The 23,521-nt window shown below is 47.0% G+C and overlaps 2 protein-coding genes across 2 annotated transcripts in view; one reads left to right on the top strand and one right to left on the bottom strand.

Annotated features, from left to right (window-relative positions):
• SYN3 (synapsin III) overlaps positions 1-23,521 on the bottom strand; it is a 1,149,796-nt gene that overhangs the window by 546,393 nt on the left and 579,882 nt on the right. The window lies entirely within an intron of this gene.
• TIMP3 (TIMP metallopeptidase inhibitor 3) overlaps positions 1-23,521 on the top strand; it is a 53,128-nt gene that overhangs the window by 25,053 nt on the left and 4,554 nt on the right. The window contains exons 2-4 of the mRNA XM_078669500.1: positions 14,771-14,853; positions 15,263-15,374; positions 17,051-17,172. Coding sequence (XP_078525626.1) covers positions 14,771-14,853; positions 15,263-15,374; positions 17,051-17,172 — 317 coding nt within the window. The remainder of the gene's footprint in view (positions 1-14,770; positions 14,854-15,262; positions 15,375-17,050; positions 17,173-23,521) is intronic.

The raw sequence follows: 23,521 nt of genomic DNA on the forward strand, positions 1-23,521 counted from the left end.
AACTACTGCACGCAACAGGGATGTACCGGGTATGCATGAACAGTGGAAATAAACCAGCATTGGCAGAGCCAATAGGTCTCACCTAGGAAAGAGCCATTGGCTTTGCCAATATGTTTTAGCCATGCTGTACACCAGAGTGGCTGCTGTTCTGTATGGCTAAATGTTAGTGGGGTAAAGGAGAGTGGCGTGGGGTGTTGTGTACAGTAAGGGTGGGTAGAATTGTCAGAATTCAATTCTGTAGAATTACATTTAAATTTACCGAGATTTTACTGAATTCCACAATGGGGCATAGTGGGCATTTAGATCTATTTTCTCAGCGTAAAATGCACCTTCACTTCCAAAAATAGATGCAAGGATGCACTGCACTAAAATAGCGCTGCCAAATACCAAATGCACTGCAGTGCATACTCCTCGGCTCACAAACATTCTGCAGTGTTTTGTAAACATAGAAGGACTGCTCCCTCTTCCAGACCCGTATGAAAGCCAAATACTGCAAGAGTAATGCAGAATTACCAAATTCCTCCGATTCTGCTGGCAAAATGAATACTTCTCCCTGGCCTAGTGTGGAGTAGAATTGAGCGGAATAGTGTGGAGTGTTTTGGAATGTCGTTGGGGGGGAGTAGAGTTCCAAAGAGCCGAAGGGCGTAGAGTACAGTTGAGTGGCGTAGTGTCAGAGTGGAGTGGCATAGTGTTGTGTAGTGGTGTAGAACAGAGTGGAGTAGCGTAGAGAGTATTGCACAGAGTAAGTGTGACATGGACTGGCACAGTGTCAGAGTGGAGTAGCAGAATGGAGTGGCGTGGCGTAGGAGTTGCGTAGAGTGGAGTCGTGTTGTAGAGTAGGGTAGACTGGAGTAGAGTGAAAGTGGTAGAGTATTATATAGTGGAGTAGAGTTTAATGGAGTAGAGCGTCAGAGTGGAGCGTCGTGGAGTTTTGTGTCATAGAGTGGAATGTTGTAGAGTGTACCATAGTGAAGTGGCCTAAAGTACTGTGGCGTAGAGTGTTGCATGATAGAGTGTAGTGGTACATGGCAGAGTTCAGTGGCGCAGAGTTCAGTGGTGCAGAGTGGTTCAGAGTTAACTGGTGCAGAGTGGCGCGGAGCAGAGTGGCATAGAGTGCAATGGCATAGAGGGGAGTGGCACAGGATAGATTGCAGTGGCATAGAGCGGAATAGCACAGGGTAGATTGCAGTGGCGTACAGTGAAGTGGCGCAGAGTGGAACAGAGTTGAGTAGAGTAGATGGTTTCAGAGTACATCGAAGTGGCAGGGTGCAGTGGCACAGAGTAGAGTGTTGTGATGCAGAGTAGATTAGGGAGGTGTAGAGTGGATTGGCGTAGAGGGCAGTGGCGAAGAGTGCAGAAGAGTAGTTTGGGGGTAGAATGCATTGTCAAAGAGTAGTGTAGAGTAGAGAGGCGTCCTGTGAAGTGGCATAGAGTGGAGTGGTGCAGAGTAGAGTGCCCCACCCATTCCAGATGCTTTGCCTCCTTGTTTAACACTACTGGGTTGGATCTGAACACTCCTATTTCCATTATCACGTTGAAGGCTAGTCTGGTGACCCTGAACTCTCTGACCCCTTCCAATTTGACTTCAAATAATCCATCCTCTGTTTTGCCGCAGTCCCCCACTTTGGCTGTCTGTCTTGCTCCCCTCCCCCAACATCAGTTTAACATGACATGTGTATCTGTAAAGCGCACGTTCAACCAGAAGAATATCTTGGCGCTGGATAACATGTTTATCATTACGCAACTCAATGGTACTCATTTTATCGACCTCAGAATAATGAATGGCTAAGTGGACCAGTCGGAGTTTGAACCTGTGTCCATGAGGTCAAACACTAGCCCCTACAGTGGACACATTAGTCCACTCTGCCACCAGACCCGGCATCCCCATACCCTTATATCCCCACACTTCTTTGGCTCACCAAAGTCCCCCTGTTGGCCCTCTGCCTGCCCCCAACATGCCCCTCTCTGTAACTCCTAATCTGCCCACTAACTCTACCCCACCCAGGTGGAGGAGCCAGTAAGGCACTGGGTATGCTCGTGAACACAAGAGCAGTTGGCTGTAATGTCGAGTGTGCTGAATCAGTGCCATGTCCTTATGGAGTGGTGGGGCAGGTGCCTTTAAACACGTGCCAGCCTGGCATCTTTGACCCCCGCCAGTGGTTAATTTGTAAAAAGAAAAAATATATATAAGTGCCGGGGCTCTCGTCAGGAGGCCACTTGCACTTGCCCATTTCTCCTGTTAGCGCCGATTAAAACAGAACCAACTACTAACCATGAAAGTGGTGGGAGGATGTTGGGTAAGAGGTGGTTCAGCCTTTGTGGGCACGTCTGCAGCACTGGCCTGGTAAAGACACGCTACGCACTGGTGGCAGATAATAGAGGTGCCATACCACACTCTGCTGCACCCCAGCTGGCAGAAGGTACCAGTCGGTCACAGGCACTGGACCAGTTGGGTCCTTTCTCCATTGGTCACGCCTCCTGTTATTGGCCACGCGTACCCGGCGGACCAATATTTTCTCTTTATACATTTGTGACATCAACCATACTATTCACCTGGGTTTAAGATTATAAACTCCAGACATAAGATAATTCTATAAATACTGGCAAGCCTTACTTGGATGAGAATGATTGTCCTTAAAGCTCTAATGTACTTGCCCTGATGAAGTCCACTGTGACTCAAACAGTGTAGGCGAAACACGTGTTGGCATGTGGGCAGCAACAATATTATCAGAATAAAGAACTTCTGAAACCGCGACCTCAGGCTACTTTCTGTGTGCTTGGAGAAAATTGTCTCACGCCTCCTCTCACCAGTTTGTGGCAGTGCCCGGGCTGTAAGCGCTGGAAATAACCTGGTTCTGGTCCTTGTATAACCTGGGGAGCTTCTCTAAACTCGTTTTGAGTCTTTAATGCTCTTCTTATCTGCATGTTTCAGGCTTGTCATTGGCTGTCTTGGGTGACTGTTAATTGATTACTTTAGCATGTGCTTGATGCCTTCTGCTGCGATCAGATGAGCTGTTGACTGTATTGTGTTTTATCATTTTGGCACATCGAAATGGTTATCTGGTGAACAACACAAACAAATGTATTGAATTCGGTCCCCAAAATGCCTTTGAATACACAAGTGTAAAAACCATTTCAAATAAAGTAGCAAAGCAGGTTAGGAAATGTTAAGTGTGAAGAAAGTTAACAGGACAGAGTTCGAACTCGGAGTGTAACAGGACAGATTCCTGTGTGACTGAGTGCGGTGAGCTGTGAATGTTTGCCCGGAGCGGTGCCCGTAGAGCCTCGGACTTCGAAGACTGCTCCAATGTGACTGATATAAATACTTTTATTTGATTTCTTTAAAATCATAAAAGGGTGGAGCAGACCACCATGGTGCATGCTTGGAGCAGGTGTTTCTGTTTTCCATGTTCTTTGCTCACGATCTCCAATAACCAAACCCTTTACCTTTTCACGAGCTGCGGTGGTAGTTGTTGGCCGGTGCAGGATGTTGCCCTTTTCTGATCCCAGCTCCGGGTGGCCATAGCCTTCCAGACTTTCCATCGAAAATATTTGTCCAAGGGTTCTGTGCAATTTTTAAAGATAGGGGGTGTGGTAAAGATAATCTACTTGCCTTATGGTTACACCCACCAAAAAATCTGTTCCATGGCTCCAGCGACCTTGGCTGGTATTTTTGTTGTTTAAAAGATGGGTTATGTGGCTGTTTGTGGGTTGGCGTTATCACCCTAGCAAAGGAGTTTCACGTTGTCCAGTATCTTCCTGGTGAGCAGCCATGACAACGCGGGCATTACCCCGCACTCATTACGACGCTGCTTTTACAACGCAAGTCGTTACAACGACTTGCGCTGGAGGGAGCTGTTGGAAAAAGAATAGTTTCATTTTCTATTCCAACACCTTCCCTACTGTAACGTGGGTTGGAGTTGGAATAGAAAATTAAACTATTCCACTATCCAGCGCCTACAGCGCAAGTCGTTGTAACGACTTGCGCTGTAAAAGCAGCGTCGTAATGGCAGCGCGGGGTAAAAGCCCGCGTTGTCATGTCATACATCCGCTGTACTCATGAAGAGCTATTTCTCAGTGGGGCAAACAGTATATTCCTTCTGAATAGCATGTTTTTGGCTCTAGGGTTTGGTCTGGGGCAACGCTCATGCCAGCGCTCGTCCACCCAGTGGTCTGTTGTGGCTGCATCCTTTGCCATCAAAGGGGACCCTGTATCCTTTGCCCCCACAACCCATCCTTATCCTCTTCGAATGTTGGGGTGTTATACCGCAGCCGCCTCCAGAAGGGCATTTTGTGGATTCGGAGTTTCCAGAATATTCTTGGCATCCTGCCGGGCTGTTGACTCGAGGCGTGAGGTACCCATGGGGGCAGGTGCCCTTTGGCGCGCACCTGGTGTCAGGGGCGGGGTGCTGCACACGACCTTCTATGAGGCGCGCGCTCTGGTTCTCGAGCCGGGCGTCGGAACAACAAGGCCTCGCGTGATGAGGATCCCAGACCAGGCCTCCCAGGGCCTCCCGTCCTCCTGACTGGATCCATCCGCGGACCCTCCTTCGCCACCTGCTCTGTAGATCTCCGCTTTCAGGCTGGACAGACGCGTGGGGAAGGGGTGGCAGCCCCCACCACACGGCCTGGAAGGACTGCGCAATGGGCAACCACACTAGCCATACGGGAAGCAAAGACACAATGGCTTGATACAGAAAGCGTCAGAATGAGGCTGTTCTGGTTGGGGGCGGGTCGGCGGGGGCACACAAAACATGCTGCACCAAGAAATAGAAAGGCCACGGGGCAACCACACTCGAGGGCCAGCTCCCAGGCGAGGCCTACGCCTCTCAACCTGGACAGCAGCCTCCTTCTCCAGGCGTTTCCCCGTTTTCCTCGACAGTCGCCCTGTGAAGTCTTGCTCTCCCATTCTGTAGGTGCCTGTGTTTGAGTCCGTGTGGCACTCGTTGTGACCTTGGCTAGGCGACCCATCACTCCCCTGCACCCCCGCACAGCTGTGACTGGCATATTTTAGGCCCACCCGTTCCCACCCAGATACCTGAGGTAACTTTGCTCAGGCTGTGGAAGTGCCTCGTAGAATAATTCGGAGCTAGGTGAAGGGGTGGGGTGCTATTAGCCTGATTCAGTGTCTGTCGGAGGAGTGGGGAGGGGGCATGCTCTGTTGCAGATTAGATGTAGTGACCCGGGACACCCTGGTGGCCGGTGCTTGTTCCAGGGGATGCCGCTGTGACGCCATGGGTGGGGCCTGGCGGGTGGGAGCCGGGGGCACGGAGTATTCCCATGCCCCAGGAAGAACGGGGCGTGTACACACGAGTGAAAACACCTGTTCACACTAAGTGACCCGAGGGGAGTGTGCGAAAAGGAAATCCAGGCCTCCTTGAATGACCGACGGGTTTCAGACAGAGCTCCTAATGGCTGCAGAGATTTTCCAGCACTCTCCTGTTTCGAAGCCCTTTGAGGCCTGCCTTTGGTGTTAGTGGGACTAGAAAGTGAACTCTGATGTCTTGGCTCCAGGGCAGGCATCGTAACCAGCAGACCCGGTGCACGTTTCAGAAACTGCGCGCGTGCACGTTCATAATTGTGCAAGTCCGTTTTGCTCTATTTTGCTATTTGTTTAACTCAAGATGTAGTAGCATTTCCGCACTACAGAAAGATTTTTGCACATGGCAAAATGGAGTTGCAAATCGTGAACACGACTTTTTCCTTATTAACCCTTTCTTATGTGCAACAGATTTTGCCAGAAAAGTCCTACTCCATTAATGAACTGTATATTGAAGTAGGCAGATACGACTTATTTAGTAGTATTTTCACAACTTCTAAGAAATGTGACACATTTTACTTCATATGCATTCCCCAGCACACGTGATATCAAGTAACAACAATTTCAGATGTTATTCACAGATGATTATGAAAAAAACAATTAGATCATAATTGTTTCTTTGGTCTTTTATGCTTTCTTCAAGCTTCAATAAGTGAACTGTTCCCAAGCCAACACGTGTTTCGTCGCCTCAGTATGGTTGTACATGCGACTTGTTCACGGCTCTCTAAATTCACTTAGACGCAGTATCAAATGTGGCGATCATTCCGGGCCACACTATCCTGTGGCGCGAGGTAATAGTAATTCTGCTGGGCTTAATATTATGTTGTCACCGATTCTCCGGTGTTCTTTTAAGCAAGCTGCAGCCGATCCGCGTTCTCTCTCCTCACGCCGCGTATCCTCGAGTCGTACTGAACAAGTCGCATGTACAACCATGGCGACGAAACACATGTTGGCTTGGAAGCAGTGCACTTATTGAAGCTTGAAGAAAGAATAAAAGACCAAAGAAACAATTATGATCTATTTGTTTTGTTCATAATCATATGTGAATAACATCTGAAATTGTTGTTACTTGATATCACGTGTGCTGGGGAATGCATATGATGTTCTCTTGTTGCTCAGGCTACAAATTTTAGAGAGGCAGGTGGTACTCTCAACCATACAGCACCGTAATTACTTTGAAACAAACCATATATGCTTACGTGAAATTACCCTATTGGCGCCTGTACCCTATTAACTATACCACCATTCCAAGAAATACCACATTTTACTTCAAGCGTAGTCGCTACTTTCGCATTTGTAGCCAGGGACAGACTAATTTGCATATAGCCAGGTTCTGAGCTGGGATGGGGCAGTGAGCTAAATAACGGTGATGGATCAAGCCCTGATCTTTGGACTGGGTAAGAGTGGTCTGCTTAATTCAGACACTCTGTTCATCACCACCCCCTTTTCTGAATCGTTTTTGGCCACTATAGGTGTGGCAGGGTATACTCAGACATGAGTCCCTTGCTCACTGCTCCATCAGGATTCAAGCAAGCCGGGCCGACGACGGCTGAAATGCCAGAAACCGGTCCCCGGAAGCTTGTCTCCTTTCTGGTGAAGAATTGGCTTGGTAGTTTGGTCTGCCCTGTTCCTATGATGCACTGGGCCAGGGACAGACTAATTTGCATATAGCCAGGTTCTGAGCTGGGATGGGGCAGTGAGCTAAATAACGGTGATGGATCAAGCCCTGATCTTTGGACTGGGTAAGAGTGGTCTGCTTAATTCAGACACTCTGTTCATCACCACCCCCTTTTCTGAATCACAAAATTTAGAGAGGCAGGTGGTACTCTCAACCATACAGCCCCGTAATTACTTTGAAACAAACCATATATGCTTACGTGAAATTACCCTATTGGCGCCTGTACCCTATTAACTATACCACCATTCCAAGAAATACCACATTTTACTTCAAGCGTAGTCGCTACTTTCGCATTTGTAAGGCAGAGAAATGTACTTTCTCTATTTCTTGCTAACAGAAACAGCAGAGAGATTGTGAAATCTGCTTGGCCATGTGTTACAGTGGTGTACAGATCATTTGGCCTTCATTCTATAACGGGAGCAGATATGACGGCGAAACAGAATTTAGTTCTTTTTTCTGCACCAGTGTAAAGTCTCTGCAGCACAGCCCATCTGCTATGGTGGCGCATCTGGGCTGGCCGGAGTGCACAGAGAGTGAAGGGACTAAAATAAGGGCACGTATGGGTGACAGATGGCCCATAGAGCGTGGAAAGGTGTTGTAGATGCACAGTGGCAATGCATACGTTCGAATCAGAGAAGGCTTGGTGCAGCACCCAAGCAAAGTTGTGAAGCACCAACACCTAAACAGATCAAGGCTTGTTTCTCATTCTCCTCCTTGACCCTTCAGCACTGTTGGGCAACCTGCACCTGATGTGTGATTGGCTTAGACATGCACACAACACACCAGGCACCCACAGAGTTGCTGTGTGGTGCATAGTGTCAGAGAGAGCCAACCTGCTGTGTCCGCGCACCCAAGGTGCCCTTTCGCAAGGACACCTCCATTGGCCATTGCTTGCTGGCTCCACGTTTATTGTAGGCCAGTCACTTCCGAACGCCAGAAGCCGAAGGCTTAGCACCCCTGCAGCACCGTTCCCGACATGCAGCTGTTCGTCCGGTTGGCACGGCAGGGACCCGAGGCATGCTTTGAACTGCCGGAGCAGCAAGGGCATCTATGATCTCCTTTCAAGAAGAGCCGCCAGCTGACGTGGGCCACCGCAGGCATGTCTTCAGATTGGCCTCATGCCATTGCTACTTCACTGCAAGTCGATCTACGTGTGAATCCGAACCAGGATGCCTGGTGGTGGTTGGCCCCAGCAGTGGGATTGCTTGCTCGCCTCAAGAGGTGGGCACTTATCTCTGCAATGGTGATATGTTGTCCCGTACTAGTGCATTTGTTTGTGGACTGTGCATGATGGATCTGAAATGCCAGCCCTGCACAATTTAATTCACACCGTGCCAGCAGAGTTTTTAAGAATATGATACAGTGGACACATGATATACTGAGGGTATGACATCCAATGTGTGTGTAGCTAGAGGATGGTGTAAGCTCTAGTAATCTGGCATGTGCTGCTTGGTAGGAACACGTTTGGGATCTAACTAGCTGGTGCAAATGTTTTTGGTAAAGGCAGATATGCACTTGGATCAAGATTTGATTTTGCATTTGTTGGGTGTGTACATGTAGACGGGAGTATGCAGGGCTCGAGTCGGGGGTACACGCAGGTACACTGCGTCCCCCCACTCTTTTCACAGGGTGGACACCGTCCCCCCTGCCAAGAAGTTGGGCCCCCAGAAACATGCTGAACTTGTCCCGGTGTAATTTTCAGACACATTCAGAGCACCTGCACGTTGCATGCTTTCCATTCCCAGCAGGAACGTGCAGGCTGCGAGGGATCCTTTTTCCACCTCCAGCTGGGCCGAGGTTAAGGGGCCATCCAGCCTCCTTTTGTTTGTGTATGCTGACTGGGGCCTGCCTGGAACCTTACATTTAAATGTAAATGCCAAAGAGGGAAACAAAGACACACAGCTTGCCTTCTCTTCACAGGTACTTAAGAGAGGCATGCTTTTGCCTTTGTTCTGTCCCTGTATATAAATGCAGACACTGTAAGACTGTCAGGTGGGTTAGTCTGTCCCAGTATTTACACACATTTTTTAAATAGCACTATTTTATTTCTTTTATAGTGCTACGTCATGAGGTAATTTGCATATTGTCTTACTTGGTCAGTCCCCCCACTTCTTTTTATAGGGCGTGTGCCCTGGGTGTATGTATGTGTGCTATTCACTGTAACACCCCATACATTAATGGAGAGGTGTCCATTGAAATCCCTGGTGAAGCACCCGGGTCCCACTTTGGGCGACTTTAATCAAAGGTAAAATCTCTACTTCTCTGGAGAGCCTGAAGACAGGATGCACCATCGAGTTGGTTAAGAATAAATACCGGTTATTGAGCGGCAAGATACTGTTCGAGGAGAACGTGTAATTTACAAAGAATTTTTTAAAAAACATTTTGTACATTTATTCCGGTATCTGTGTGTTATTGTGTGTATTTCTGAGTCTGCTGGTATGTTTTTGTCTCTCAGTGTGTGTTCAACCAAAGTTTACCTTTCAAGTTGGCTTGTTAGAGATTTTGACTAGAAATGTCAGCGCTTACGGTTTCAGGGCTCCTTAGCCTCATGAGAGAATTAGACTTAGGTATTGCTTATACCATCACTTTGCCCAGCTCAAAGTTTTGGGTGTATGACTTTGAAATCGTATAAAAATGAGCACCAGCTGCAATGCAAGCGCAGCACACTTGACCACTCCACCCTGATCTCCCCCCCACCCCCCCCCCCCCCCCCCCGAAAAAAAAAATCTGCCTAGGCACCAATTCTCCATGTCTTGTCCACTCCTTCTCTGCCAATGGTCTACTCAGCTGCTGCAATTAAACTACCTCACAACATGGCTGCTTCCACAATCCGCTCAATAGCCGAGCATTTGATGTACTTTGCATTAATCTCGTGCTGAAGACTCTTCAGCTTAGGGAACATAGGCAGAAACTTTTCTGAGACAATCTGTGCCACATGCACATCTTCCAGGTTAAGAAGAAACTATCCATATTTTCAGAGCATGTGCTGAACATTTACAACAAGCAATCTGCAGAAATGCAGACAAACCTGCTCTGAATACATCTGATGTCAGTGAGGAGACTTGATTGGCCACACAAGGATGGCAAGAGGTCGGCACGGAATTAAATTGACCACTAAGCATGGGCGAGGTCAGCCCTGTGGACATTGTAAGATGTAGTTCGACTTAAAAGAGTCGCAGGGCCATTGGTCGACTTGAAGAGCCTGGCAAAGATTCCAGGACTGCTGTGCGTTTACACGCAGAAGTTTGGCAGGCAGTATTCTTTTTCCATTTCACCGATCACAGAGGTTACATCTTCTTTCTGGTCCAAAACCTGGTGTGGTTCCAAACCCTTAAATAGAAGGGTACACTTTGTCTCAACCGAGGGTCAGTGTGGACGCCAGTCCCTCCAGGAGCAGTGCTTTTCAGAGGGATAGTCAATTTTCTGGATCTTGGCTCCGGCCACAATCAGCTGGAGGGTGGTGCTCCATCTACATCAACACAGAACTCGTTTGCCTTCGGGTCTGGCAGCTTTAGCCTGACTTTGCTCCTGGGAAACGAGCCGCACTGTTCCTATTGAAGTTCACTGCAGTGTAAACATCACAGTTTTTGAGACCCTGTTTGGAAAATATCTCCGCTAGCTCTTCTCAATGGGGATAAGTGTGAAGGCCTCATGAAAAGGTGTCTCTAATGACAAAGGATTCCAGCTCTCCTACAGTAAATGCATGTCAGATCGTTTAAACCACAGGCAATCGCGGCTCTGTCATGAGTCTCTATGGAGGATGCATTCTTTATATAACAGAAGATCATTTGGAGCAAAAAGGAACATTCTTTGGAAGTAACACTGAAGGAAGGAAACTCCATCAGGCCTAAAAATCATAAATGTTACCAGACCTGTAGGTCTAGTGCCCTGAATAACATACCTAACTGTGATCCATAAACTGGTCTCAAATTGTGTGATCCTACGCAAATATTTTATTTCACAGCCACCTTTTTCATTATCGCATGAAAGAACCTTCAAGTATGTGCGTTGTACAGAAAACTGTTTTGTTTAATATAACAGAATAAACTTTTGATCCATGTATAATAAGAATCTAGCCCACTTGTAGGGTATACACGATCCTTACTTGCCTCTTAGCTCTCTAATAATCAGGGCGGGGCAGGAAAGTTTCTCAGTTTATGTTTCAAAACACTCAGAGCCCGATTCACAGAACTAATCTGAGACAAAATCCTAAACTTACTACTTTCGGTATTCACAGAAGGCATTTAGTAAATCTACTAAATGCCTTCTGTGAGTACCAAAAGTAGTGAGTTTAACCAAAACTAGTAAGTTTAACCAAAAGTAGTAAGTTTAACCAAAAGTAGTAAGTGCATTCTGTGAATACAAAAAGTAGTCAATTTAGAATTTTGTCTCAGTTTAGTTCTGTGAATCAAGCCCTCACTTTTTATGGTAGTGGAAGCGCACGCTCATTTACAGGCACCACAATTTCTATTGAAATGCCCATAGCCTTTCCCACTGACATGCAGTTTTACTGAAGGACTATATAGTGTACAGACTAGAATGTGTGATAATGTACAGATTATAATGTATGGAAATTGGGTTTCAGCAAATATTGATCATTTGTACATCACCAAGTAAAGTGTTATTTGTTTTGATCATGTTCAAATCTTTGTTTCCACAAAAATGTGCTTTCATCACCACTATTTTGAAATATTTGTAGTTCATTCATAAGCTATTTAAATGTTTTGTGTTAGAAGCATGATTGTCAGACAGTTCACTTTGCAGTCAGAGAAACCACTGGATTAAACAAACAGCAATGAACACAAAGCGATTGTTACAAGTCAAAAACAAGATTTAACGGCTTCTTTATTGCCCATTCACTTTCTGAAGGCTTCACCCACCACTAGCAGTTACTCAACTGGATTGAATGACAGAGTGTAAATTAAATTCACATTTATGGTACTCTTCTCACCATTGTTTTTGTGTAAATGGGTCATTCAGTGTGGAGAAAATAACGTGCCGTGGTAACAATCCCCAACAGTAGGCATTCTAGATGGGTATTGAGATGTATTGTGACTTCATTCGCTGGATGGTCCCATGGAAGGTTGGATATTCAGTGCATAGCATGGCTTATTTTTTGGTCACATCTTTAGGATTTCACACTTGGATTACAAGCCCTAAGCAGGTTGCGCCAATAAAGGAGTCTCTTAAAGCTTTTTGACTTGGTCTGAATGCTGTAGATTCTCAGTTCAGCTCGAACCACTTAGAGGCTCTTCCCCAGGTTGGTGGCATGGATTAAAGGCCTGAAAATCGCTGGACACCAGGTCCTCACCAAATGTGAAGTTAGACTTTACTAGAAGTAAGCCTCCTTTCTTCGCCCAGGGAGAAAAATGGAGATTCCAGGCACAGTCAGTCCCACTTACTAGCACTTCTCAAAGATTACCAGACTTGTGTTGATGGTGGAAGGTTATCTGTTAGCGTGGTTGTTTCATGTGTCTCTTAAGATTTATGCTCCTGTTTAGACAAATTATATTCTCCCAGTCCGGAGATGTGTTCAGCATCTGTCGAGACACCCTGATCCCTTTAATGACTTAAGGATTTATCAGGTGTGATGGTACCTTATCAACTTTCCACCAGCTCTGTCCTTTAATGGGAGTTTAGATACCCTGGTGATACGTTTATGGTCGCACATTAACTGGGGTTTCGATGCTTTATTACCCGGTGTCCTTGCCCCAAGTTTGGCTCCAGTTCGAAGGTCCAAGAATCAGTGGGTGTTGTAAGCTTGCTGAAGTATTTCTGTCCGAATTTAATCCATGCTGATAACCTATATGTAGCATTTCTTATAACCAGCACAACTGGAATTATGCGATTTATCAACCTCTCGTGTGTAGAATAAATATGGATTTACTGCTCCTGCTACACAATTCACCATCTGCTTCATAATTTGAAAATGTTGACAAGAGAAAAATATATCTAGGTCAAATGGATCAAAAGTTACCAAATGCAACGTGGTGCCATACAGTGGCAGACACTTTGCAACTGTTTACTGGCCACATTTTAGTTGCTGATTGAAGTAATCCGTTAAGCGTGGTGAAACACCTGCCCACATAGCATAACTGTGTGTTGTAATGACAAAATAGCGAAATAATAGTGCCACAGAATGCATTAATTGTATTACATCACCCAGTATGCTTTATGTTGCTACATAATTTACTCAATCATACCACAAAATACGGCCTTCTATTGTCACATAATTCCCTGCTTAATAGATTTTGCGGAGTCCTTTACAGAGTCCAAGTCTGAAGTTGAATATATATGCTCTTTCTTGGTACTCAGTCAGTGTTTTATGAAAGCAGGCTATCCCGTCCACCTTATTACCGGTAATGCACTGGTGATAAGGTGGACGGGATCCACTGGCATCTCTAAAGGATGGCCAGATGGGGCCGCGCCCTAGATCTGTTTGTCCTGATCCATCATCCTGCCTGTGCCCCATCACCACATCTGTTGAATGTGCCAGAAGGCAGCACAGAAAACAGACACTGCACCATGCCACACACATTCATTTGCCCAAACATCTTTCAATATTAAGCAGTGTTTGCTAAATTTGTATGTCTGGGTTTATATCTATATACACATGTAAAGCTATATTTTAATTTTAAAATATTTATAAAGCGCACGTTCACTGTGCAGTTTCTTGGCGCTAGAAGATTCCTGGGCTGGGGAGGACTCAGGGAGCTATAGGCTGAAAGCTTGTTGGAACAGGAAAGTCTTGAGGGCTCTGCGGAACTCAATATAGGAAGGAGAGAATCTGACCGGGGTCGGGAGAGAGTTCCAAAAGGTGGGCGCAAGAACCGAGAATTTCTGGCCTCCCGATCTTTTTTTCTTGAAGCGGGGGATGACTAGTAGAGATTTAGAGGAGGAACGTAGCGCTCTAGCGGGGCAGTAATTGGTGATGGAAGAGTTAATAAAAGCAGGGGCAGTTACCGTCCGAGCTTGAAAAGTGAGGCAGCCGAGTTTGAAAAGATATAGATATGTTCATGCATGCAAATTCAGATGTAAACGTTTTAAGGAACCCTCAGATATATACCCTTTGAATTGCAGGTGCCCCCCAGCAGTTAACTGCGGCCCAATGCGTGAGCCCCTTAAAAAATTAATTTCTAGAGACGCTACTGATTGAATATCTGTCACGTTTGAGATGGAATACCCATTTGCCAACCTCTAAATTAGGCCCTAAGTGATTTGTACAGGATCACAGGATGTGGAGCCAAGGCTGGGACTCCAGTCTGCTTCCCCAGTTCCAAAGTTAGCAGCTCGAGTTGTTAGGCCATATCTCGCACTCTTTTCTTCCTTCCTCTTATCCGGTTTTTAACGTACTGTTTCTAGCTGTGTGGTCGTAACACTTTCTTGCTATTGATTCTTTCTTGGTTTGAAAGAAAACTACTGGCCTTGTTTGGATATTTTCTTGGCGCTGGGCTGTGTTATTCCCCAATAGCTGAAGTTTCATGAGGATGGCTGAAACTTTGGACTTCTAAGACCCACCTCCCGTCTAACATTCCTCTTATTAATCGACTGCTAGGGATTTCCATTTCATACATCACTGTTTGTGTTGGCTGAAGTTCCTTCATCTCCCTCCCTACACACAATCCCTCCTGTAACTCTTTTCTATGCACTGGTTGATGCCCTTAGTATTTTCCCCACAAGATGCTTGCAATGTGCTCTAGTGTTTTCTGGATTCAAATATGGCCGCCGTTGAAATGGCTACATCAACTCACAAACCTCTCTTTTTCTGGTAGTGATCCGCGCCAAGGTGGTTGGAAAGAAGCTGATGAAGGACGGGCCTTTCGGCACCATGCGGTACACAGTGAAACAGATGAAGGTAAGCATTTGTGATTCATCTGGGGCACCAGTTGTGGAAGGGTGACTCGTGGGAATGTGAGCAAGTCCATTGTTAAACACACATCTCTCAACAATGTCCAACCACAACTGGCCGTGAAGCGCAGTCAGATGCATTACAAGATGACATACGACCACATGAGAAATCCAATGGGACTCAAATCAGACACCCCCTCCTTGCTCTCACACTGCTCCCTATAGCCTCTATATCACTATGGGTGGAATCGGATGCCCGCTCTTCCACTAGCATCGCAATGCCATTTCAGGACTCTGGCTTGGTTGAGGTAAATGCACCCAGCTGGTTCCTCGCCATTGGCCGCAGTGGATTGGTTTTAAGAAATTGCCCAACATACAGCGAATGCTACATCTTGTTTTTTTTTCTTTCTCTCCAGATGTACAGAGGGTTCAAGAAGCTGCCCCACGTCCAGTACATTTACACCGAGGCATCAGAGAGCCTGTGCGGGGTCAAGCTTGAGGTCAACAAGTACCAATACCTGATTACAGGTAAGTGTCTGCCTAATGAGAAGATGAATGTGTTATAAAACAAAAACTTTCTGGGACACCCTATGCCCTGTCCCGACCCAGCATTATCTTCAACAGCCAGTTTTTTAAAATGTACAATTCTTTACAGATTATTTTAATCGATAAAATAATTGAATATATCTAGCAACCTGTCTCTAATATTTTTCTCAATTTACTTAAAACTAGGGGTGGGCGGAATTTGCGTAGTCTCGCTACGCAAAGCTCAGCGAAACGGTAAAAAAACTCCGCGAGCACACAGAGTTCTGCGAACAAGTGGAATTGCTTGTTCCGCCCCTTTGTGATGCTTTTTTCCTGTTCGTGTACACTGTTTGCGTGCTCGGGAGGAAATATCTCATAAAAACGCATTTTGCAAGCGCGAACAAGCAAAAAATTCTGCGAAGCCACGGATCGTGGAATTTTTGGCAATTCCGCTTTCTCCGTGGAACGCGAAATTACCCAAATTCGGCGAGCGGATTACAATTTACCGCCCAGGCCTACTTAAAACAAGCCTTGTCTCGTAAATCGTTTTTGTCAGGTGCTACCAGGGCACAGGGAAACTTCTGAACTTTAGTGACATGCCTTCAAATTAATGATTTCTTCCTGGAGGGCCACACTCTGTCGTGAGATATTTTGAGAAATGAAGAAGTTAAAAAAAAAACTCAGTTATATGCAGGGTTTGTGGAAGTCTGTGTCCAGGAACAGCAATAAAAGTTACATCTGAGGAACAGACCTGAAGGAACTGATTTATGAAATTTATACTCCCTAAGGGAGATGCGCGCAGGCGTTACGGAACTAAGACGTTGCCTAGGAAACACTGTAATACAAAGGTGATAGAAACCATGTTCTAACTTATTTATGCTTCTCTAAATAGACTTATATTGAGGATTTAACTTCTTAAATATTGCATTCAGATTCCAAAGTAGTGTGTACAGTGCTTAATTTTAGCTGGAGTTTGCAGGTGGGGCCCACCGACACTCATATTAGAGGACTAGCATGTATTTTTCCTCATCAGATATTGAACGTGAGCAAGAGAAAGAAAACACACAAAGAGGAGGGAAAGAGGAAGAGAAATACAGAATAAATGTCACACAGGGAGAAAAGTGGTATCCTGCGCGAGTGAGATGTCGGGGCAAGGAGTGTCTGCTAGTCGATGGAAGCGCTGAGGTGGTTTCAACAGTACACAGCCTTGGTATTGCGTGCGCTGATATCTATAAGCACCGACTGCGGGTTTCTGAGCAGAACTTTGGGCACCAGGTCTTATTCTATTATATATTAAGTACTGAATGCATTGTATGTAAATGCACTCCCTCCATTAAAATAGCTGCATACTCTCCTGAGCATCAAGGGTTGGTAACCCTGACAACATGTGAGTCATTGTGCCCACATTATCTTACAGTCAATGTCACCTTTCAGGGGGGCTCAGATGCTCACCCACCTGTTGGGGTTCTCGTTGGAGAGTTGCTGAATGTCTACTTTATACAGATTGTTGTCTTTTTAAGGACAGGTTTCTTTGAGAACTGCAGATGTTATCTGGGAAACACTGTATTAAGGCAAAATATTTGCTCAGATATGGTCACAATGGGGTTCCTGGCATACTGGCAGAGGGAATGCACCAATGAATGCAGCCCAGGCCTGACCTTGTGTGTTCTCTGTTCCAGGCCGGGTCTATGAGGGGAAGGTGTACACTGGCCTGTGTAATTTCATCGAGAAGTGGGAGGCACTGACGATGGCTCAACGCAAGGGGCTGAACCACCGCTACCACCTGGGCTGTAACTGCAAGGTAAGTGCCTGATGAGGACCTGGTGTTTTCAGTGGTGTTTTCATGTTTTTAAAACAATTCACGCTGAGTGGCAGTGAATCTGTTAGACATAATTTTGCATCACAGAAATCAGCAGCACTGAATTCTGAGGAGTGAATGGTGGAATCTGGTGATTTTACAAAATATTTTAGAGTCCGTTTAAAATCTGCCAGGTTGTTGGATTAGCCACCTTAAAATACGAAAACAATCGCAACCACATACAACTTTGAAAGTGAGTGCCCTGCCAGTAGCTAAGATGGACTCCTCCCTAAACCCAAACTGCTCCACCAGCCACGGGGTAACTAAGAGATGTAACTTCAGAGGATATACAATGAAGATGCACAATATGATGTGAGAAGAGCAACATATTTGTTGGTCTGTGTGAGAAGTTGGCCTGATGTGCAGTGTTCACTATTCTAGTGATCACTATATATCAGTCCAAACAACCCTTATTGATTTGTTGTAAGTCAACCTTATAGACCAGCTATCCTAGTAGCATGGATACGAGCAGTCTAAGGCTAAGACTCTAGAGGACGTGTTAAGCCAGCTGTTTTACCATCACATTACCCCTTGAACACCCAGTGAAAGGACACCACACAAGTGTTATGAAAATAAACAGTGTATTTATTAGAATCACAACAACCCTGTACTCTTTATGAGGACAGGGTGCTAGGCACACAACAAAACTCTTACGAAAATACTTAAGTTAGCACAGTATATACAAATGCCCGAGGGGCACGAAAAACCATATACTCTAAAAGTGGAATGCGAAATTACTAGCAGGTAAGTACAGTACTAATAGGCTTTGGAATCGCTAGGACTCGACTAGGGAATCGTTAGATTACTTCTAGGAGGCCCAGGGGACTCGGGTGCAGAGTGTGCACTCTCACGCGGGATGCGGGACAAAGTCTATGATAGCTAGTAAAGTTAAAGTTAGTGTTCACGGGCGAACCCGACCTGGTAGGGAGAAAACGAAAGTGGATCCTGACCCTTGGATAGTGAGGCTATGCTGGGGCACCGAAATGCTGAAGTTACCTAGCCCAGGGGCTGCAGCTGCATAGGTCTCAAAAGACGTCGGGAATCCTCGTAGACGAACCAGGAGCCTGGAAGAAAGATGCTGGCAGGCGACCAGTGAAGAGAGTTCGAGGGGATCCAAGCCTGGATCTCGAAGATGGATGATACCTGAAAGCAGAGGGGACCAAGTTCGTGACTACTAGCCAGTAGTCAGGTGGCACCAGGCGGGCACCGGATGGTAGTCACCTCGGCTAGGTGAGTGGGCGACGCTGGGCTCTGCAGATCTCACGGACCAGGAGGCGTTGTCGGCGACCAGGATGGAGAGGCGAGCTGTCCCACGATGGATGAAGCTGTCGGCGTCGAAGAACCCAGGATTGGGCAACAAAGCCTTGGCTAATTCAAGCCCACGCGGTGGACTCAAAATGGCGTCTTGAGTGGACCAGGAGGGTCCGGGGTGCTCCTCTTCTGGAAGGGAGCAAGGGCCAGTCTGGAGCAACCAGACCAGCAGCATTTATGTCGTCGGGCGTCGTTCAGAAGGCCACAAGCCAGCGGGCTAGTAGCCAAACAACGCGGTGAGCAGCGAAAAGCAGAAGGGCCCCACGCCGATCGTGGAGATGCTGGGGGGCTGCTCTTCGGTGCTGGAGCTGCTCAGGGTTGGGGCTTATCGGACCCCAAAGCACTCGCCAGGAGATTATTCGGCGGGCTTGCTGTGCAGAAGTCGTGCAGTCTTGGCAATAGTCGGTCCCTTGAGGTCTCGTCGCACTCACGGTTCTCAGCTTGGCTGTAGAGGTGAGTAGAGGTCGGAGGTGCCAGGGAAGCCGGGTCTTGTCGAGCTGGGTAGTCGGATTCCGGAGGAAGGACTTACAGCAGACTGCAGTGTTCTTCGGATGGTGCCTGCGGATGCAGGGTGACTACTCCTTAGTCACAAGGGAGAATCTTGAAGAAGAAATCTTGAAGTCCTTTCGTAGAAAGTCGTGTCTTGATTCCAAAGATGATCTAATTTGGAAGGGGGCCTGCTCCTACCTTTATCTGGGAAAAGGGGGCTGGCACGCGACTAAGTCCTGCCCTATGGGTGGGACCAGGAGGGGGGTGGTTACACCCCTCTCCTTTGGCGGGCTTTCCCCAGGCCAGGGGCTGGAGTGCCCCTGGAACTGGTTTCAGCCGGCCTATGCACAGTGAGCACCGGGGTGCCACTTGCAGTCACCTTCCTCTGTAGCCCTGCCTACCTGGAATACACAAAACCCTGTCTGGGACGGGTCTGGCACCGCCCCTGGCAGGAAACCCTTTGTCCTTGCCTCCTGCTCTGGGAGGACTCCCAGCAGCAGGAGGGCAGACTTGTGTCTCGGTGGCAGCATCCATTTTGTGGATGCTAAGGCTCTGTCTGACTTTAACCGGGGTTACAGGTTACATACATGTCGTGTCCCTCTAGAAGGGTGGAATGCTAACCCCGTCGCCAGAATTGGCGAGGGGTTAGTATTCCAATTCGTATGACACCTTACTCGACATGTTTTGATAAAGCGATACCAGAGTTGGCATATAACCGCGAGGATTATAATGCACTTAAAAGTATATGGTATGCGATATCATGGAAACGGCTAAGGGATAGATCCCGAAAGCCGCAGACAGGCTCAGCTCATGCCAGAGCACCATCTCACACGATTCCAAGCACTCTGCCTTCAGGATTGTTAAGGCCTGCCATAGGAGTGACTGATAGGAGATCTGTGTGTCCATTTTAGGGTTAGATATAGGTATACTATATCTAAAGCAAAGGGTGAGTACACCACCTTGCCCCAGCTGTCGTGCAGCCAGTTGTGTCAGTTTAGTTAGTCAGCCCAGGGGTGGCATAATACATGCTTCAGCCCCTGGGAGACTTCTGGGGGCACCTCAGCCCTGGGTACAGGGACTTGGAGAGGGCCCAGTGCCAATTCAGTACCTGAGTACAATTTGGATAGAGAGAACAGCTAGGCTGTGGGTCTGATTAGCAGGCCCACAACCAGGGAAAGTCGTAAACCAGTGCAGCAAAAAGCAATAAATCTGGGTGATCATAGGATTGCAGACCCTACTCTCCTACAGTCTGCTTTGAAATCCTTTCCATCAAACACTGCTTTGCTGGTCAGTGCGGTAATTCCACATTAAGGTGCTCCAGGACGGTATATCAGTACAGCACTGAGACCCTGTCCCAGCAGCTACGCCAGGGAGTGGGAAATTACCTTTACAACCCTTTGAGCTTTGAAGCATGATTCCTCCCAACCCCCATGCTCTAGTCTGGACAAAGCAGGAGTCGGTCTGTCGTAGCCAGAATGAGAAACGCGGTGAGCAAGTCTACGGTGACCTGCCAGATGGGCAATACTGCCAGCTCAACTGGCAACAACCCCTAGGCAGGCTGCCAGCCAGCCGTGCAGTGAGCCTGAGTTCGTTCAGATCTGTAAGTCTGCAGGTAACTATGCTGACACAGAGCTATTGCTGAATTGAGAATCAATCATTTGGGTAGGAGCAGAATTGGTGGTCCCAGTTAGAGGTGGTATGAACTCAAGAACTAGCAAAACTAAATATGCAGTGAAGAGTAGGGTAATTACTTACATCACTCATTGGAATTGGCGTGGTACCAGACTGCCATCTAACAAATATCGTATCCTAAATATCGCTTACAAAAATATTGCCCCATTGGAGTTAATAACTGAACATCTACACTCACTGGCACAATATTATTTTAAACTAATTTAGGACTTACGTCCAACATTGTCAGTTCCAATTCCGACTAGCTTATTACGATACAGCTTGTCGGAACTGAAATTGGCTGGTCATTCCGGCTGGATTCCGACGGGCTCAAGGAGCCCGTCAGCCAGTCGGAACCGGCCCGCAATCCATATGGACGATGCACGGTTTTCAGCAGGGTTTCCATGCCGGCCTTTCCGACAGGGTTTCCATGTTTTGGGGCCCATAGCAGGGACCCCTTTCAATTGCGGCCTCCGGTTGGGGGCCGAGGAGGCACCTTAGGTGCCTCCCTGTTAATCCATGCGCCTTGTGGGGGTGCAGGAGTAACAATCTCCCATTTCTGTATACAGCTGTATCAATAGCTCCCATAGAGAAATGGGAGAATGTTCAGTTGCATCATAATTAGACGGTAGGGACCTACGACAGGAGGTCAGTCGGTCCCGTTTCCACTACAGTGACCAATAATATTTATGTCCTATGGTATTTTTTAATCCGATATTCGGACATACATCCATAGCTTTGCAACTCCATCAGGCTTCTCTCGCCTCCTAGACTGACAGCGTATTGAAGATTCTGTGTGGTCACTCTGTGCTACTCTAGAGCTGCCATCGCGCACTCACTCACTGCTACCCTAGAACTGTCATCGCCCTATCAACACTCTGGAATCTACAGCAGCCTTGCCATTCAGCATTTATGTGCTAGCCTGATGTACAGGTTTACGACCCGCCCGTTCCTTTTCTGCTATTATTGTCACTTAAGAATTCAACCATTCTCCTTCCCTCTCCTGCTGAATCCTATCCCATCCCATTTATTTTTATACTGCTCAGGCAGAGGTGATGGAACACATTAAAGAAAGAACTGATTTAAACAGGAAATCCGGTGAGAGGAAAGCTCACTGCAAATAATCAACAAGCATGCTGCCCAAGCATCGCAAGCAGGATGTCCCAGATTCTGACAACACAAACCTGCAACTGACATGGGCTAGACAAAGAATCTGAGCCAGAGCTAAGATAGCCATCAAGAATTGAACAACAAACCCAAACAAACTACATGACCTCGCCCAAGAATGGAAGGGCCTCTGTCCTACAGCGAGACAATGTGCGATTGGAACTGAGAAAGAATCCTGGCCTGAACCGCTGTGGGCATGCCTGGCGAAGACCTCGAGAAGGAGTGCCAGGATTTTAGGGCTTCGCTCACATCCTTTCAGCTCAAATTGCATGGGAACAATAGTGGTTCTGGGCAGAAGACAAGCCTCCTTTGTCTGACCTCCACCCATCTGCATTCTAAGCGGCAGCCCAGTGTTCCTTATACATGGCATTCCAGGCACGGGTCCCAGAGCCCCTGGGCAAGCAGCCGCCCGCATGTCTTAGCAGACCGTGCAGCTCATACCAAAGACTTCCTCCATCCAGCAGAGCTCTGCTATGGAATAGGCGCTGCTTTGTGCGGTTACTCATGGCTCATGCTGCTGGCGCATGAGCTGTGTCTCCGTTGTGTGACAACACTAGTGGGCTAAAGGCACAACCTATTCTGACTCCCCCCTCACCCTCCTATAATCCCCTTACAACCCTCACTGCCAATCAGGGTGTTGTCAGTGAGGCCTAGTAGTGAACTGTAGGACATTACACCACTTCGGCACTATTTTGTAGAGTTTAAGCGTTTATCGTTGCTATTATATTACACAACGTGAGTACTTTATTGCATTTGCACTTATGTTCTATACCTCTCGCGTGCCCAAAAGTGCCTTCTTGAATGTTTAATGATGATTCAGGCAGAAAGTAAGCATCGCTATTGGTCCCCTACACACACCAAACCTATCTCCCACAGACTCGCATGTGAGTACACAAGGCCCCTTGTTTCTCCTGCTTAGGACAATTTGCAGATCACTTGGTTCAAGATGGGGGTCGAGTTTGGCAGCCAAAGGCGTGAGTGCATAGCAGAATTACCCATCTAACTTATCAAGCTGCTCTGTCCTCTTGGTGCGAGCGGTCTACCGGGCAGAAAAGGCCCCAAATGGGTTGACTCATATTTGAAAGAGACCCTTTCAAATATGTCTCAAGTATTTGCCAGTTACGCAAATGTTGAATATTGACGGTCTATCTCTTGGAAAATTAGATCCTAGGTGAGTATACTTTTGACAAAGTTTAGGCTCAGTCTTTTGCTCCACAAAGACCTAAGAGCTAATTAGTTCTTTGGTATTGGGACGCTGTTACAGAAGAAACAGCTAGACATGTTTGTGTTCTGCCTGGTATGAGGTGTCAAGTCATTGACCGGCTGTCCAGCACTGAAGGATCAAGGTCTGACTGACTACAAGGGAAAGGCACAAACTTTGGAAACCATAATGTAGTTGAGGCAGATTCCAAATCTCGTGCACAAGCCTTTACTGGGCCTTTCTTTATTGCAAAATTCTGTTAGTTGAGACTACACGTGCAAGTTCAAAGTTCATGTGTTGGGACCATAAGGATGTGAAGTCTGTATAGTTCATTGTGTACGGTGCAGGGACAGATGGCATTTTAAAGGTCCTGTTAGTAATCAACTTCATTAACCCCTTCACTGCGGGGCTGTTTCCCCCGCTGTACTGGGTGTGGGGGGCTCACAGCTCTCC

This window comes from Lissotriton helveticus, chromosome 1_1 (genome assembly GCF_964261635.1).
Source record: "Lissotriton helveticus chromosome 1_1, aLisHel1.1, whole genome shotgun sequence".
Lineage (NCBI taxonomy): Eukaryota > Metazoa > Chordata > Amphibia > Caudata > Salamandridae > Lissotriton > Lissotriton helveticus.